Consider the following 14,109-nt stretch of genomic DNA (forward strand, 5'->3'; position numbering starts at 1 on the left):
CGCTCCCGCACTGCCTTCCGAGCATTCGCACTTGGTGCACACCCAGCACCACCACCCACTCCCACACCCAGTGTAGTCCCACCCTTGCAGTCTCTCCCTGCACCCTCATCACAGCGTAGTATAGTGTCAGCACTTGTCATTCCTCCACCCCGACCCCCCCTCGATCCTGCTGTTCCCTTGTGGGAACTGCTCGAAAATGTGTTCACCCGCTTGGTCTCAGACCTTGTGGGCAGCTGAGGCAGCACTAGGCTGCAACAGGAGTAAATAGGCTTGCCTGTGTACTCAACGTGCCGGGGTACCAACCTGTTGGACCTGATGGCTTGTCTTCTTGAATAAAGTTGACTATAGTAACAAAAAAAAAAAAACCTCTGATGCCTTCCAGAGTCCGATGCATGACGCAATCGGCCTTCGAGATAATGCCACCTTACCCTGCCATCATTGGTTGGGGTAGTGGTATGCCAGAGGATGGACACAATGGCATATCATACTGACTCTATGACTAGTCAACGCAAGGTGCTCTGAGGAGTAGTCTCGACCTTGGGATCGTGGGAACTCCATGCTTTGGGGCAGACAGTGCATCCACGATGACGCATGCATGACTGGTGCATTGGCAATCGACTTGTCATGAACGGTGGATGAACCAATGGTCTTCGCCAGGGTTGAGACTCGGCGATGGATCATGGCATCTCCATGCACTTGTCTCATGGATGATGAGTCTGATGGGGCATCCCACATGCCATTCCGACCTCACACTCCGATCATCGGGTTCGTATCTCCCCCAAACCGACTCAGATTGGGGTATCCGAGGGCGTATCTGCCGTGGGAAAGCTGCGTCTGGGGTGTCATGGGATGTGAATTGCATCATCCATGCATCGTGGATGCGTAAGGTTTGGCCATGGATGGGGAGGGTATTGGTCATCGTCGATGCTGATTCGTGCGATATCGGTGCGCAGACTGTGACGTTGATCACGATGGTCGATCACGATGGCAGATAAGTCTGGTTGGGGCGATTCCCACGATCGTTGACGCTGGCGGCGATGCAGACTGGGAAACGATAAATACGGCAGCGAGGAAGACCAGCTTGACTGACATCGCCAATGCGAGTTTCGGATCGCCAACGCGGGATCGGATCGTGAAACACAGGTTCATCGCACATCGAGTTCTCTGCTCCTGCCGCACCTATCCTGCTCCTGCTGCACCTGTCCTGCTCTTGCTGCACCTGTCCTGCTCTTGCTGCACCTGTCCTGCTCTTGCTGCACCTGTCCTGCTCCTGCTGCACCTGTATTGCTCTTGCTGCACCGTGTGGCCTGCACCACACTGCTTTCACCTCTGTGTTTGTTCCAGCTCTGCCCCTCCAGTTCCCCGCCCTCGCTCCCACACTCCCTGTCCCCTTCCCCACTGCTGAGCGATGTCCAAGGACAGACCCCAGCAGTCCCTTCTCCCGGCCTCGACCATCGCTGTCGGCAGCTTGATCTTCAAGCGCAAGGAGCGACCCGTGGCCACCCCTTCCTCCCCCGCCAAGCGTCGCCTGTCCTTGCCCGACGCAATGACCATGCTCCCCAGGCCGGAGCATGACGAGCGTCTCCCCGAGTCCGAGTTCCCGTCCGTGTCCGTGCCCGAGTCCAGGCTCCCGGCCCCGCCCGAGTTCAGGTTCCCGGCCGAACCCGACTTTTCGTTCCCGCCCTTGGACCGCGCTGCCGCCCGTGCCGCCGTCGACATTGATGAACTGGAGGACATCAATGTCGAAGAAGACCTCAGCCCGGACCAAGAGCCTGACGCTGAGCCCTCGTCCTCCTGTGCCGACCAAGACCACCCTGCCGAGTCCCTGGCTCCCGTGTCCTCCTCCGCCGCTCCCCACCAAGACCACTGTGCCATGGACATTGTTGTCCAGCCCAGTGCCGACGTCGTCTCGGTTCCTTGGCGCGACGAGTTCTGGCGCAAGTGGCACGCCTCGTCCGACGTCGATGATCAGAAGGCTGCAACCCAGATCATCGACGTCACCAAGATGAACAACCAGCTGTGGATGGCCGTGACCGCCAAGCTGCAGTGCACTGTCCTGTGCCGCAAGTGCAAGCTCGCCTCGGCCGATCCCTGGATCGTCGTCAAGCACGGCAAGGACGAGCTTGTCATGAACCGAGTTTCCTTGCCTTGTATCTTGCCTAGTTATCTTGCCTTGTCCTTGAAATGAACTTTGTATTTTTAGTATCCTAAGCCTTGGATCTAGAATAAAACTTTGGCTTCACACTTGACACTCTGTGTCCCAGTCCAGTCCCCGCTCCTCTCCCTACGTTCGAGTCTTGCATTAGGACTCTTGCGCGCTTCCCTGCTTGCCCCGTTGTCCAGTCTTGACACTTGGCAAGACCTTCAACAACCCCCCACTTGCCCAGCTTTTGTCCCCGTTCCCTTCGCTATCTCTTTTACCAATGGCTTCCCCTTCTGGCCTTTCCGAGCCCGAGCTCCAGGCCATCCGTGCGGTCATTATCCAGTCCGCCGAGAACGCCCGTTCTCTCCAGGACTTTTCCAAGTTCCTCCACGATCAGGATGATGCGCTCAACCGCATCACCGATCGTATGGACCAGGTCCTGGCTCGCCGTGAAGAGGATGTCCGCCAAGTTGTCGCCGCCAGTGTCCAGGAGGCCCTCCGCAGCTACCAGGCCCAGCTACCTCCTCCAGTTCCTGCTCCCGCTCCGATCCGTCGCGCAGGTCGCCCCTACTTCGGCGTACCTGACGACGTCGATGATCCTGCCCAAGACCCCGAGGATCACTCTGCTGGTCGCAACTCTGCCACCAGGCAGATAGGTCCTCCCGACCGCTTCTCTGGTAAGGACCCGAGCCGCTGCAATGCCTTCCTCTCGCATTGCAGACTGGCCTTCGTGTCCAACCCTCCCCTCTTCCAGACTGAAAGGGATAAGGTGTTTTACGCCTTATCCTATCTCGATGGTACTGCTGCAGACTACATGCAGCCGTACATCGATCAGTTGGAGAGAGACCCCGAGTGCTCTCCCCCTGCCATCCGTGACTTTGCCGGTTTCTCCGAGTGGCTCCGTGCTGCCTTTGGCCAGGTCCAGCCCACCATCGCCGCTGCTCGCGAGATGGTCAGGCTTTACCAAGTCACCTCCGCCGCCGCCTATGCCGCCGAGTACCGCCGCCAAGCCGTCCACCTCGTCACTTGGTCCCAAGACCCTCTCATGTTCCACTTCGAGAGTGGACTCAAGCCCTCGGTTCAAGATGAACTCTCCCGCCGCTCCTTCGACAACCTCGAAGATCTCATGCAAGCGGCGATCGCCATCGACAACCGCCAGGAGGACCAACGCTCCCGCCGTCCCAACCACCGCTCCGCTCCTGCTCCTGCTCCTGCTCGTCCGGCTCCTCTCCCTTTCCGTCCGGCTCCTCGTCCCTTCGCTCCTGCTCCTCCTCCTCGCCCCGCTCAAGCCTTCAACGTTCCCCAGCCCATGGACCTCAGCCAGGCTTCCGCTCGCAGGCTGACCGCCGAGGACAAGGCCGCCCTCCGTGCTGCTAATCGTTGCTTTTATTGCAAGCAGGAAGGGCACATTGCCCCTCGCTGCCCCAATAAGGCATCCTCCCGCTTGGCTGCCATCGATGCTTCTTTGGCTGTCGTTGATGTGAATAAACTTGACGACCAGGAAAACTTCTCTGCCTAGAAAAGGTCGGAGGAGCTTTCCTAGGCGTCAATCATGTCATAAATCTTCCTCCTGTAAATGTCTCCACGGTAAATCACTCTTCTGCCTTTTGCCATCTTGCCCCCGTCACCATTGCCACCGTTTCCACCGCTCTTGCTTCTTCGTCTTCGCCTCCCGAGCCTGACATCCAACGTCAGCCCTCCCTCGCTGTGACTCTGCTGTGCGGTCCAGAGTCCATACGGGCAACCGCCATGATCGATACCGGCGCGGTTACTTCGTTTATGGACACTGGATTCGCCGCAACCCACGCTCTCCCCACCTTTGAAACTTCTTTCGTCATCACTCTTGCCGATGGTTCTTCGATGGAGTCTAGTCTTGGAGTTTGTGTTTCTATGATCACAGGCATCAGCCACTATGAACAAATCTCGTTCGCGCTGATTCCCTTGGCTTCATACCCGATCATCTTGGGTATGGATTGGATCAAGAAACACAAACCCTACTTTGACTGGCACCATGACTCTATTTTCTTGCCTTGCACCTCTATCCACAGTTTGGCCTCCCCGTTCTCTCCCGAGCCACAGTCCTCTAGGTCCAGCCCTGCCGAGTCCCCTGCTGAGGTCCCCGCCGAGCCTGCCGTGTCCCTGCCCGAGTCCAAGATTGTTCCTGCCAAGTCCCCAGCCGAGTCCCCAGCCGAGCCCGAGATCCTCCCTGCCTTGCCTCCTGCCGTGCCCAAGCCCAGTCCTGCCTTGCCTCCTGCCGTCCCAAAGACCAAGACCAAGACCCAGTCCCTGCCCAGCGTCAGCCTGATCGGCAGCATCCCCTTCCAGCACGCCGTCCAGAAGGAAGGCCTGGAAGTGTTCCTCTTGGATGCTGCCCGAGTCCTGTCCCTCTGCTCCGTCGACGCTGGAGCCAAGCCCAAGGCCGAGCCCTCTGTCCCCTCCAAGTACTCGTCCTTTGCCAAGGTGTTTTCCAAGTCCGAGGCCGACAAGCTCCCCCAGCACCGCCCTTACGACCACACGATCCCGTTGGTCGAAGGTGCGTCTCCGTCGTTTGGGCCCGTCTACAACCTCTCCAAGCCGGAGATGGACGCCCTCCACACCTACATCCAAGAGAACCTCTCCAAGGGTTTCATCCGCCGTTCCGAGTCCCCTGCCAGTGCCCCAGTTCGCCGAGTTCGTTTAAGGTGTCTGCATACCAGTCTGGAGGTTGCCGGTTCGAAACCGATGCTGACACTGAATTTCGGAAAAGCCCGAGCTGGGGTGCCGTTCATGTTCCAGTCCTATCGAGCCATTATGGCTGACCTATAAGGGGGAGATAGTGTCATGAACCGAGTTTCCTTGCCTTGTATCTTGCCTAGTTATCTTGCCTTGTCCTTGAAATGAACTTTGTATTTTTAGTATCCTAAGCCTTGGATCTAGAATAAAACTTTGGCTTCACACTTGACACTCTGTGTCCCAGTCCAGTCCCCGCTCCTCTCCCTACGTTCGAGTCTTGCATTAGGACTCTTGCGCGCTTCCCTGCTTGCCCCGTTGTCCAGTCTTGACAGAGCTCCAGCTCAAGTGTCCCCAGGCCCTCGAGGACGGACCCTGCCCCGGCCAGATGTCGGCCTTCCAGTTCTGGGCCCACATGAGCCGCACCACCAAGGAGTCCCGCAAGCTGTTTGTGGATGCGTTCTCGGACAAGTTCAAGGAGAACTTCCACACCAAGTGCGGCCTCAAGACCATGGACAAGCAGCGCGCCGTCCCCCGTGGTGCCTCTGAAGGCGCCCCTCGAGCAGCCCCTGCTTCCACTGCTGACCCCGTCGATCCAGCTCGTCGAGCTGTTGATGCTGTTGGCACTGCGTCCCCTGTCCCCAAGGCCAGGCCCGTCCTTCCCCCCCGACCCGTCGTCAAGGCCAAGACCCCTCCTCCGTCCCAGGCTCCCGTCCCTGCGATGAAACCCGAGGAGGCCCTCGCTATCCTCAAGCGAGAGGCTGACCGGGTGCAGTCCATCCTGTTCGAGGCACTCGTGGCCGACAACATGGATGCTGCCACCAAGGCCATGGTCCAGAAGATCGCCAAGTCCAATGTGGCAATCAGCCGTGCCACGGAGCAGCTCCGCAAGTCTGTTGCCAACAAGACTGCCACCCCCAAGACCCAGTCCCCCGGTTCCAAGACCCAGTCCTCCGGCTCCCTCCCTGGCTCTGCCCCTGTTTCCGCCCCGTCTCCCTCGTACAAGGCCGCTCTCTTGAAGAACGTTCGGGAGGCCGAGAGCCGTGTCGGCCGCATGTCCGAGGCCAGCCAGCTCGACGAATGGAAGAGGATGCTGACCACCGGCCGAATGCCAGGCTCCTCCAAGCCGATCCAGCCCAACCAGCACCGCCAGCCAGTCCTTGTCCCCGGGACGGTCGCCAACTCTGAGCTCCGGAACGACAAGTTCAGGGAGGCCGTCACCAACATGGACTGGCTGTACGTCGAGGGCATCCGCTGTGGCGACCTCGGCAGTGTCCGCCGCAACCTCAAGCGATGCGGCATCGACACCAGGGAGTTGGCCGAGATCAACTTCCCTGAGGCCACGGTCATGGAGGTCCTTGTCCGCGACAAATCCAACAAGGCCGACCTTGGTGCCCGTCTGGAGTCGCTGTCGTCCACACATGGCAGGGTCAGGGTCGTACCGGCCTACGACGTCATCCATGGTCTCAAGCACCATGGACTGGCCCTGTCCCGATCCGATGCCATCAAGAACTTTATGGCAAAGTCCCTCCGCCAGGCAGCCAAGGCCAAGACCGCCCCTGTCCGCCGCTGCATCCAGATGCGCATCCCCGAGGAGTACCGCGACGAGTACGACTCGCTCCTCAAGAAGGCCCTATCCGGCAAGGAGGTCAAGCGGGCGGACATCACCGCCGTCCCCAAGGTCCCTGGTTCTGCCGCTGCCGCTGCCTCGTCGTCTGCCTCTGCCGCTGCCGCTACCGCTGCCCCTGCCGTTGTCGTTGCTGTCGCTGCTGCTGCTGCCCCCGCCGCTGGTGCCTCGTCAAAGCCCAGCAAGCCTCACCCCGCCTACAGAGTCCCGCTGTCCGTCATGGACACTGACTCTGAAGGAGAGGGCCCCCGGGCCAGCAGCAGCGCTGCACGACTCCAATGAATCCACACCCCTCGCAGGGAGGCGGCAGGGCCCAGACATCCCTGACCGTCGCTTCCTTCAATGTCTGTGGCATCAACGTCAACGACGTTGAACTCAAGAACCTCATCGACACCAACGACATCGACTTTGTCGGTGTCCAAGAAACCCTCGCCGACCTCGAACCCCGCAGCCCTCTCTGTGGCTATGCCGTCAAGGTCCCTGGTCCCCGTTGCCGCGCCGGTAGAGGCATCGCCATCCTCTACAACCCGGCCAGGATCGACCCGCACGACTTCACCAACATTGAAGTCAGCGACAAGGGCGACGCCATGTGGGTGACATACAAACACGTCATCCACATCGGCAACTTCTACCTGTCCCCGAGCCTCAAGCTGGACGACTACCGCGAGGCCCTCCAGTCGATCCACACCAAGGCCGCCCTCCCCGACGCCCAGGTCATTGTGGTGGGTGACTTCAATGCCCACCTCAGTGCCCTGAGCGGACTGCCCACGCCGCTCCGTGGCAGGGAGAAGATCCTCGAGGACACTGTCTCCCGCGCCGGTCTCCGCGTTGTGCCTCCAGCTGTGATCCCGACCCACACCCGGCAGCGGGGTCCCAGCTGGACAACGATCGACTACATCTTTGTGTCGCATCGCCAGGCCAACAACGACCCGCTGCTGCAGGTCGACACTGCCGGTGCCTTCCGTGGCCAGTCCGACCACTTCCCCATCTGGGCGACTCTGCGGGTACAGCCAAAGTACTACCCAAAGGTCGACCAATGGCAGTGGAAGATCGCCCAGCTCGAGGATCCTGCCGTCCGCGCCCAGTACCTCTTGGCGCTGCTGGACGAGCGCGAACGCGGTCTGCAGCGCATCCAGGCTGCACTCCGGCCAATCTCAAGGGGATCGGTCATTCCGATCTCGGAGAGTGCGGCCCAGGACTGCATCGACCGCGCCTGGTCCATCATGATCGCCCTGATCACCACCGCTGCCGACTCCACCATCGGCAAGGCTTCCATCAAGACCGTCTGGAAGGACCCGGCCCTGATCCCCGAGATGCGGCAGCTTCGCGAGAGGCGCCGCGATCTCATCTACCAGCTCAAGTTGCCCGGGCTCTCCCTCCGCGTCGCCGAGGACAAGCGCGCCGAACTCCGCGCTGTCCGCAAACAAGAAAAGAACCTCATCGTCCAGTCCCGCCGAGCAGCCGAGACCCTGGCCATGAACAAGCTGCACTCCCTCAACGCTTCCGAGGTCGCCAAGTCCCTGGCCGCCATGAAGAAGCGCAAGGAGCTCGACGACGCCTTCCACTTTGACAACTCGGACGAGGCCCTCGAGCGACTTGTGGTCCACTACGGCAAGGTCTCCTCGCACTCCCAGGACACCCCCGGTGCCGCCTTTGACCGGACCGTCGGCCCAAGACCCCTGGACACTGTTCCGCGCCTGCTCCCCGAGGACCGCTCCATTCCCCGATTGTCGTCGGACGAGGTGGCCGATGCCATCGTCAAGTCCCCCAAGCGCAAGTCTTCCGGCCCGGACAAGATCAAGGCCGAGATGCTGCACCCTGTCGCTCCCGTGGTCGCTCCCTGGCTCCGGGCCATCCTGCTGGCCGCCCTCAAGGCCTCCGTCGTCCCGACCGAGTGGAACACTGTCCTGATCCATCCGGTCTACAAGAACAAGGGTTCGATCCTCGATCCGGCCATGTACCGGCCCATCGGGTTGACCCAGGTCCTCCGCAAGATCGCCGAGCGAGTCCTGCTGCCGTTCCTCACCCGCGAGATCGGCATCATGGACATTGCCCAGGGAGGCTTCCGCCCGGACCGAGGCACCCTCGACCAGGTGTACTCGCTCGACGCTCTTGTCCGCATGAACAAGATCCGCGACGACGAGTACAGCCTGGTCTTCCTCGACATCAAGGCCGCCTACGACACTGTCTGGCGGGAGCGCCTCTGGGACAAGATCGCCACCCGAGGTGCTGGTCCGGTCGCCGTCGGGGTCCTCAGGGCCATGTTCGACCGCACTCTTGTCCGCGTCGCCAGCAAGGGCCGCACGTCGCAGCCTGTGTGGCTGCAGAAGGGTCTCATCCAAGGCTCGGTCCTGAGTCCCCTTCTGTTCAGTGCCCACATTGACGACCTGCCTGGACTGCTCCGAGCCGAGGACGGACTTGTGCTTGCCTCGAGTCGCCACCACCGTCTCCGGGTCAACTCGCTCTGGTTTGCCGATGACGGTGTCCTCATCTGTCCGGCTGGCCGCACCCAGGCCATGCTGGATATCTGCGAACGCCACAGCATCGACAACCGGTACCGCTTCTCGCCTCCCAAGTGCGAGGTGCTGTACTCGGCCTGCAACGTCGACCAGCTCCATCCCGCCAAGCTGTACGGCACCGAGCTGCCCAAGGTCCTCCAGTTCCGCTACCTCGGTGTCATGGTCGACATTGACGGATTCCGCCCGGACCTCCAGTTCGACAAGCTCCTCCGCAAGGTCCACATGGTCACCGACACCGTGGTTGGACTCGGCATCACCCTCGGCAAGGTCTCGGCCAAGACCATCACCCAGGTCTACAAGACCTTTGTGCGGCCGACCCTCGAATACGGGATGGCCATGGACATCCCCGACCCAGCTCTGCGCGACCGCCTCGACGACGCCCAGATGACGGCCCTCCGCACCATGTTCCGCGTCGGCCCCGGCACTCCCGTCGGTGCCATGCACCTCAACTGCGGCCTTCCCAAGATGTCGGTCCGTGTCAAGATGCTGGCCCTGCAGAACTGGGCCCGCTGGGACGACCAAGTCTCTGACGGCGACAAGATGCTGTCGATGATCCTGCGCAACAAGATCATTGCGCCCTACCACCCCGACCAGTTCCTCGGCCAAGGAGTCCGAGCCGATCCGCACTGGGCCATGGTGGTCCGCCGACAAGAGGCCGACCACTCCCTCACGGCCACGGAGATCTACCGAGGCAAGACCCGACACCAGCCGCCGCCGCCCGGACCGCCCCGACCCCAGCCCGTCCCGATCAAGACCCTCATCTTCGAGGACCACATGAAGAACGGCTTCGACCGCTCCAAGCAGCTCACCGCCGCCTGCACCCCGTCGACCAAGATGTCGGGACTCTGGGAGGCTCGCGGGTACCAAGGATCCATGATCATGCTCATGTTCATGGTCCGATGGCGACTCGGTGCTCTCCCAGGCCACTTCAGATTTGGCTACCGCAAGTGCAAGAACCTGGCTCGACACGGATCCGGGATCGACTTGACCAGGACCCACGCACAGCAGTGTGTGGATCCGCATCAAGTCCTGGTCCGCAAGGTCGCAGCCCTCAAGACGGCCCACCCGACTTGGGTGGAAAGTGGTATAGCCGGAGTGGGACCAGTGGACAAGCTGCTGGACCTGCTCAGTTTCGATCGCACTCCCCCTCGCAGTCGCACCCCTCCCGCACTTGGATCACTTGCTGCTCATGTACCCGCTCCCCGCACTGCCTTCCGAGCATTCGCACTTGGTGCACACCCAGCACCACCACCCACTCCCACACCCAGTGTAGTCCCACCCTTGCAGTCTCTCCCTGCACCCTCATCACAGCGTAGTATAGTGTCAGCACTTGTCATTCCTCCACCCCGACCCCCCCTCGATCCTGCTGTTCCCTTGTGGGAACTGCTCGAAAATGTGTTCACCCGCTTGGTCTCAGACCTTGTGGGCAGCTGAGGCAGCACTAGGCTGCAACAGGAGTAAATAGGCTTGCCTGTGTACTCAACGTGCCGGGGTACCAACCTGTTGGACCTGATGGCTTGTCTTCTTGAATAAAGTTGACTATAGTAACAAAAAAAAAAAAACCGAAGGTGTCGGGCCTATTGATAAATTGTTGGATATGCTGGGAGAGGTTGGCAAGCTGGAATACGAAGAACCCATCGTGGGACAGGCCTTCAACGGTCTGTGGACTGATCTGGAACAGATCTTCCATACCCTGATGTGGAGACTCGCTGGATGGCAAGCCAGGCCCGGCGACATTCCTGAGTGGGACATTTAAACACTCGATGTACTCCATGAAGAGCGAGATGCCGGGGACCACGGGGTCCTGATGGCTAGTGCGCCGCCACGGCGGCGCACAATAAAGAAAGAAAAAAAAAAATAACGATTGATTCCTCCTGTCAGGATCAACGGTATAAGCCGATGGCAGGCGAGCCAAAGGGGATCAAAGTTGTTCTGAAAGCGCGAAATCTATGGCCTACTACTGGTAAACTTTCAATAAAGCGCACGCTATCGACTGATCGTCAATCTGACTCGCAGAGGTGGCAACAGGTGCCTTGTTGCGCCCCACATCTCCTGGCCGCTCAGCCTGACTTCAAGGCACACGAGCCTCTCATCGCCGGTATTGAATCGCCCGCTGTTTGAGGCGGCCCGGTACTGAGATGAGCTCGCAGCTGATATGCATGGCTCCACACGATGTGGTCTTTCTAGGTCGGTTATCGGCGTGGTGGAACCCCATTTCTCGGTCCCTTGGAGTTCACCTCAGATCCTGAGCATGGCAATAAACTGGATACCGGTCGAATGTAGCTCGCTCCAAATGTTCTGACCCACGACTACTATTCAAACAATGACCACTTGACTGTACACGACTCATCATCTCTGGAATGCGATATATTGGGCGTGCAGGCTCTGTCATTGCGGCAATGTTCTCAATGCCGTTTCGGTGGCTGTTGAGTGCGCTTGGATGCCCCAATGACGACAGCATGCACCGATCGTCCCCAGCTGTGTGTTGGGATGGGCTTGAACTCCCTGCTTCCCGAGTCATACTTGTAAAACTCCAAAACATCATCCTGTCGCAGCACATCGGGGGCGCTGCTGTGAGCATGGGCAACCGGCGGTGCATAGACTCTCAGGATTTGCTCGAGATGCGGGTCATACGAATATAGACCACGGAACCCATGGTTCTTGCGGTCTCGGAGCAGAACCACAAAGTGCTGGGCAGATGACTCGGAGAGATCCTGCAGGCATGGAAACAATGCCCTTATGTCAGTTTCTACATCGATCGTGCTCCACCCCTGCATTTTCGCAAATATTATTGATCTCGTACCTCCAGCGCTTCGCGCTTGATCTCTTCATTCACGGTTCCGGCGAGACAGACATGCATCAGCGCGTTTCGAACAATCTGGCGGTTGGATTGTGATGACGGCGTCACCCGCACTTGTCGTCGCTTTGAGACTTCGTGAGCCGAGCCCGGTTTTCCTCTCGCCGGTTTGACTTCGTCGCTGCGAACATTTGCAGTCCCTGTTTGTCGAAACTTGTTAATACACCGTCACTTGGAGTGAGATCGGCAGTATTGTATCGCCGGCCTCAGTTGTTCACGGACAAAATTTGCAGGGCATTCGCATACCCTCGGTCCGCGTTCGTTCCTCGGCCTTGCGTGCTCGCTCTTCCTCTCGCTTCCTGGCTTTCTCCTCGAGCTTTCTCTGCTGCTCAGCAAGCCTCAGTCTGTTGCAAGGGTCATCAATCGTGTCTAGTACCCATTATGCGGCGGTGTCCTTGAATCGTCATCAGTGATTCTGCCGACCAATCCTGGGCTCACTCAATGCAGCATTATATCAATCAGCCGATGGATATCCCTGACGATGCCTACCTTCGCAGCTCCTCCTTCTTTTTCTCGGCCTCAGCAAGTCGGTACTGCTGCTGCTCTTTGAGATCCAATGCAGCCTTTACTCTGCGCGAGAGTTTGGTCTTGATAGGACAAGATCGGCATTAGCGGCTCGTTGAATTAACACTGCTGTCGCTCCCGGATGCTCCACCGCATCCATGCGACGTACCTCCTTGGACTTGTTCGGAGACAGTCCTTGCTGGCTTGTTTCCGGATGATCTGCGTCGATATCCGTGCGCTCCGCCTGATTTGCTTGAGCTTTGCTTGGTGATCTTGAACGCTCGATCCTTTCGGCTTCCTCCATACTGTAGGTCCGCACGTCGCTGAGTCCTTGGTCATCCGATCCAATGCTCTCAGCTCTTCGGGGCCCATGGTGTCTTTCCAGGTGTGGCTCTGCTGCCTTTGCGATATGGGGCTCGCTTGACATGGTGCGCTTTGTGCCATGATTTGGTGTGTTTTCAAGCTCTTCTTTGGCTATAATATCATCCACTCCAATATGGCCACCAAGATCATCAAAGGTCAGTGCACGCCCGTCTTTGTGTCCATGATGGTTGATCTCATCGATCGTTGATATGCCGCTTGATATGTCAATGTTCTCTACCGCATCCTGCGAACCGCCATGATGGCTCGATTTGACTCTGCGGCCTGGTGGGGTGTCATTGTTTGACTCTGTCTCAGAGTCCTCGCTTTCAAGTACTTCCTCGACTATACCGTCACTCTCCAGCCCCTGCACCTGCTCCTCGATATCGTCTTGACTCAGGGGCACGAACACAGAGGCTGACATGAGCTCTCGGTCATGGACACATGTCGATAGGCTTATTGACTCTTGGCTCTGGGACCGATTGTGGTCAACATCATCTGCCGTGCAAAACTCGTTCCGGTCTCCATCGTCTGACGAGTCGTCTTGAAGCTCGTATTCATGCCGTTGGATGAGATCAATCATGCTCGCACCCTCGGTCCACGGACGGATCGCGTACGAATCCTCCAGCGACAAGCCCAGCCCGGCAGTGATGTTTGTTGGGGCCGAGGCCGAATATTCGATTGCGGCTATAACGGCGCGATCAACTGTGCCTGTTTCCCACTTGTCCGCCTTTTTCTTGTCCTTGCTGCGTGAGGTAGCCGCTGGCAGAGACTGCTCCGTGCGGCCGACAGTGACGTGTCCTCCACTTGCATTCGAGGTACTTCTGAGCTCATGGTGCTGCTGGCTGAGTTTGCTCTTTGATCCGTCGGCCGCCATCGCGTGAGATGAGTTCCTGGGTCGTCGATATATTTTTCTGCCTGGATCACTTGGCTCAGATGCTGGAGCGGCAGCGTGGTTTCGCTGTTCGATATGCGCCACCAACGGTACTGGGCTTGATCGAAGCGGTGGAAGCCTGATCGAGAGAGTGTCGGCAGGTTTCTTGGGTGCGACAGGCCTCTTGATAGATATGGGTGCAGCATTTACCTGCAGGACCGATGGCAAACTGAGCGAGACACCTGGTCCATCACGGACTGCGATTGTTGAGGGTACCATCCTGTGCGAGGTATCGGTTCTCTGTCGGAGCTTAGGGGTTGATGCCGAGGCTCCATACATCGGCAGCTCAGACTCTCCTGGAGTGATGCACAGATGATGTTGCTCCTTGCTCGGCATCTCATCCACGTCGGCCCTACCGCATGCCGATACTTCCTCGTAGCTTTCTGTATCGATGTCAGGAGTCACTGCAGGTAGAATCCTTGCTTTTGGCTGCAGCTTGTTGGGCTTCTGTGTCGT

The 14,109-nt window shown here is 58.9% G+C and overlaps 1 protein-coding gene across 1 annotated transcript; it reads right to left on the minus strand.

Moving 5' to 3' along the window:
* Nucleotides 1-11,245: 11,245 nt before the first annotated feature.
* BJ171DRAFT_484192 (CKK domain-containing protein) lies at nucleotides 11,246-12,082 on the minus strand. The gene is made up of 2 exons (XM_053108972.1): nucleotides 11,808-12,082; nucleotides 11,246-11,718 (listed from the first exon to the last, which is right to left on the minus strand). The coding sequence occupies exons 1-2, from the start codon at nucleotides 11,856-11,858 to the stop codon at nucleotides 11,404-11,406; spliced, it is 366 nt and encodes a 121-aa protein (XP_052971596.1). The 5' UTR covers nucleotides 11,859-12,082; the 3' UTR covers nucleotides 11,246-11,403.
* Between the last annotated feature and the right edge of the window lie 2,027 nt (nucleotides 12,083-14,109).

The sequence above is a fragment of the Polychytrium aggregatum genome (assembly GCF_025602895.1).
Source record: "Polychytrium aggregatum strain JEL109 chromosome Unknown BJ171scaffold_1, whole genome shotgun sequence".
Lineage (NCBI taxonomy): Eukaryota > Fungi > Chytridiomycota > Chytridiomycetes > Polychytriales > Polychytrium > Polychytrium aggregatum.